This window comes from Trachurus trachurus, assembly GCF_905171665.1.
Source record: "Trachurus trachurus genome assembly, chromosome: 12".
In the NCBI taxonomy this organism is placed as follows: Eukaryota; Metazoa; Chordata; class Actinopteri; order Carangiformes; family Carangidae; genus Trachurus; species Trachurus trachurus.
Window position 1 is genome coordinate 29,436,636 of NC_139908.1, and position 4,098 is coordinate 29,440,733.

At 44.1% G+C, this 4,098-nt stretch overlaps 1 protein-coding gene across 1 annotated transcript in view; it reads right to left on the bottom strand.

Annotated features, from left to right (window-relative positions):
• Positions 1 to 1,494: 1,494 nt before the first annotated feature.
• mfsd14ba (major facilitator superfamily domain containing 14Ba) overlaps positions 1,495 to 4,098 on the bottom strand; it is a gene marked incomplete at its 3' end in the record, with an annotated part of 31,842 nt that continues 29,238 nt past the window's right edge. Inside the window, exons 11-12 of the mRNA XM_083983785.1 lie at positions 3,426 to 3,589; positions 1,495 to 1,749 (exon numbers count right to left, since the gene is read on the bottom strand). Coding sequence (XP_083839911.1) covers positions 1,495 to 1,749; positions 3,426 to 3,589 — 419 coding nt within the window. The remainder of the gene's footprint in view (positions 1,750 to 3,425; positions 3,590 to 4,098) is intronic.

Here is a 4,098-nt window from a genome sequence, read left to right on the forward strand (position 1 = left end):
TGAGTTCTGAGGGAAAGGCAAAAGTACCGTTCGCCTCCATTGTGTTAGCTGAGCAGCTTGCGTCTCTGATCTCTGATCTAAAAACAACATGCACCGACAATTAAAGGTAATGAACCTGTAATAGGCGAATTTGTCAAAATGTTGAACTATCCCTTTAAAGTTTTCAGAGTTTTGATATTACAAAACCTAGGGGGGACATGCAGTGCGTGCACACAAACATCTGGTGACAATTACTGAATGTACTGCTGAGCAAAGAGTAACATTCTGTCAAAGTGCCAACACGTTTGGTAGGAAACATCTGGAGTACACAACATCAAATCTGCTGTTATTCTATGAATCCATCGGTGACCTGGAGCTAAATCAGTGGCATTAATCAAACGTGCATGACAGTGGATAATAAACACCAAAATCTGTGACATTTGAAGAATGTAATCCTGAGACTCCAAATACCAGTTATTGTTGGACTTGCACCAAATCAGTCATCTATTGTGAGATTAATATTTGTCTAGTATTTAACCTGCAAGGTTCACATTTCTTCTTCCAACAGTCTGAGCTGCAGAACCGGCTCACTGAAGTTCAAAAATAACAACATGAGCACCCCCTTCTGGTTCCGACAAGTTAAATACTGAGGTTTCCCCGCTGCCAGCAGCCAGCAGCACATTCATAAAGTGACTTTGATATAAAACTGAAAAAAATATTAAATTAGTAAATTACAGTTAAAGAGAAAAGTTGGCCGAGAAAATGACTATGATATGAAAATACTGATTATAATTGATATTCGGACATATTGGTTTTCAGGTAGTTGACTCATTTCTCAGGTATTCACATTCATGCCTTAGCATTGATCCCTTGTAGAAAGTAAGATGCTGTACAAAAACAATAAAAATCCCTTCACCCCGGTAAACAGAAAAAAAGTTATTCTACAGGTAAAAATCAACACTGATGTTTTGGCTGCTGTAAATATGCTGCAGACATGTTTTCATTGTATAAATACCAATAAGAAACCAAATGGAACATTAAAATACGGCTTCACCATGTTACAGCTGAAGGTAAAAACACCTTTCTTGTTTATCACAAAAAACAATCAACGACTTCAAGCTTTAAGATGAACAACAATCCCTCCATGAAACCTTAGAGATACTTGTGTGGACACTAGTGTTATGGGGAGTTCACCCCAAAACCGCCACCATTCACTTCCATTAATAGACAGTTGGTCTTTCAGTTTCAGCTTAAACTGTGCTCTTCCTGTTGGGCCCCATCAACTATATGTCAGTCAAACAATGACATCTTATTTGCAAAGAACCATCCCTATTGATCGCACACAAGATGTTACTTTCTCTGCTCCTCCGGCTGGAAAAGACTGGAAAGTAAACATAGTCCAACCAAGTGGCAAATACGTCACTGGTTCTTTTTTTTTTCTTCTTTTTTTTTTTTAGCAAAATGTCAATCAGTAAAACCTGGATGTTATCCCCGCCCTCTGTGGCTCTTCAACCCTCAAACAATACTGTCCTGCAGCAGCGGCTCAATGTCCTCGAAAGAGGCGGTGGGAGGGGCCTCCTCGTCGCTGCCTGGGAGGGGAGCCAGGGAGGGTATTGACTCTTTGCTGTCCGGGTGGGGCTTGGTGCTGAGGGACAGCTGGGAGGCAGAGGAGGAGCAGGAGGGTTTCTCTGGGATGAAGAGAGCGACGATGAAGGCGACGACCACCGTGCACGCCCCCAACAGGAAGGGGGGGCCGGGGATGAGTGCTCGCTGAGAGAGAGAGGGACAGAACAGATTGAAGATAATCAATCACATTGCTCCTATTTGGTTTCTCGTTCTTCCCACACGGAAAAAACCTATAGGTTTTAAAGGATAATTTCCGCTTAACTTAGACCTTATTTCTAGCATAAAATACGATCATTACTCACCCAGATAACTTTGGTGTCATTTGGAGTCGTTTTGACAAAATTAGCCCCAGTGGAGCGGCGCGTATATCTGTATAATGCGAGAACACGGGGCACGCAATGCAGCCTCTAAATAACAAATTATCCACCACAAAACTCGTTCATTTCACCAGTATTTAGTTATGATACACTTAGTGCTATTCCCCTCCGAGCCCGTGGTGGCATGTTATCAACATCCTGCGCCTGTAGGTTGACCTACTAACCTCTGATCTGGATGATGTCATCTCCAACCGCGGCGCGGCTTGTTGCTACCGCTAATACTGCGGTTCGTTTCTGCGTGTTTCTGACTTGTCAGAACAAAATAAGCAGCTGGATGAAGTTCAGCTTCCACAGGCTTCCTCTCCTCAACCTGGACTCACTAAAGCTCCGGCTAGTTGAGATAAAAATGGAGCCGAATGCCGAAGTGGAATGATTATTATCAGAATGAGCCGGGCAGCGGCAGATCAGAGTATAGTAGGTCAACCTACAGACCCCGGATGTTGATAACATGCCACCACGGGCTCGGAGGGGAATAGCACTAGTGTATCATAACTAAATATTGGTGAAATGAACGAGGTTTGCGGTGGATAATGTGTTATTTAGAGGCTGCATTGCGCTGCCCCGTGCTCTCACATTATACGGATATACGCGCCGCTCCACTGGGGCTAATTTTGTCAAAACAACTCCAAATGACACCAAAGTTGTCTGGGTGAGTAAATGATTATATTTTATGCTAGAAATAAGGTCCAGGTTGTAAAAAACGGAAAGTATCCTTTAATATAGGTTTGAATATATGTGACATACATAAAATTTTCATATATACGCATATATGCTAAAATATATGGTGCATATATGCTGCATATATGCACAGATAAACTGCAAATAGGTTTCATATATGCTGTTTATCTGCTGCATATATGCACCATATTTTTTAGCATATATGCGTATATATGAAAACGGCCAATTTTATGTATGTCACATATATTCAAACCTATAGGTTTTTTCCGTGTGGGTTTTTTCAATTAAGACAGATCAGATATGAAAAACAAGAACCAGCAGCTGCTGGAAAAGCTACTAAAGGCTGCTCGGTGATGTAATGAGTGAATCAGCATACTGTATGTATGATGTCACAGTGCCATATGTGCAGTCTGCCTAATGTCACTTAGTGTTTACTCTCCTCCTCTCTGTGCACACGTATTTAATATTTTACCATAATACAGCTGAATTGTTCTCCTCTGTTGTCAGTGTGAGTCACTGAGACTTCATGGTAACTCACTGTCATTGCCAGGCAAACACATACATTAAAGACAAAGAGTGTGCTGTGTTTCAGCTACATTTACTCTGAATGGATTATGCAAGAGCAAAGACCGATGGAGATTAAATCAGTCAGTCAGTGACATTCATGTTCTGTGTGGTCCAACCAAAAATGTGGATCTGCTGTTGGTGCAATTGGTCCAAACATCACACTCTATATGTGTCACTGGTGGTTGTTGGTGCAAGTACCTCAGTGGGACTGTGCAGAGGCAGGGGGTCAATGCTGAAGTCTCCCTGGATGGGGTCCATGGTGTTGAGCTCAACATTGAATAGGAAGAAGATGAATCCATAGAGAGCTGGACCCAGACCATTACACAGACCTCTGATCCCTGTGATCATCCCCTGGACCACACCTGCAGCGGACAGACACAGACCAGCTTTATAAAACATTTATAAACATTATAGCTTTAACTGGAGGAGAGGAGAGGAGAGGAGGACAGAGGAGAGGAGGAGGACAGAGGAGAGGAGAGGAGAGGAGAGGAGAGGAGAGGAGGACAGAGGAGAGGAGGAGGACAGAGGAGAGGAGAGAGAGGAGAGGAGAGGAGAGGAGAGGAGAGGAGAGGAGAGGAGAGGAGAGGAGAGAGAGGAGAGGAGGAGGAGAGGAGAGGAGAGGAGAGGAGAGGAGAGGAGAGGAGAGGAGAGGAGAGGAGAGGAGGAGAGGAGAGGAGAGGAGAGGAGAGGAGAGGAGAGGAGAGAGAGGAGAGGAGGAGGAGAGGAGAGGAGAGGAGGACAGAGGAGAGGAGGAGGACAGAGGAGAGGAGAGGAGAGGAGAGGAGAGGAGAGGAGGACAGAGGAGAGGAGGAGGACAGAGGAGAGGAGAGAGAGGAGAGGAGAGGAGAGGAGAGGAGAGGAGAGGAGAGGA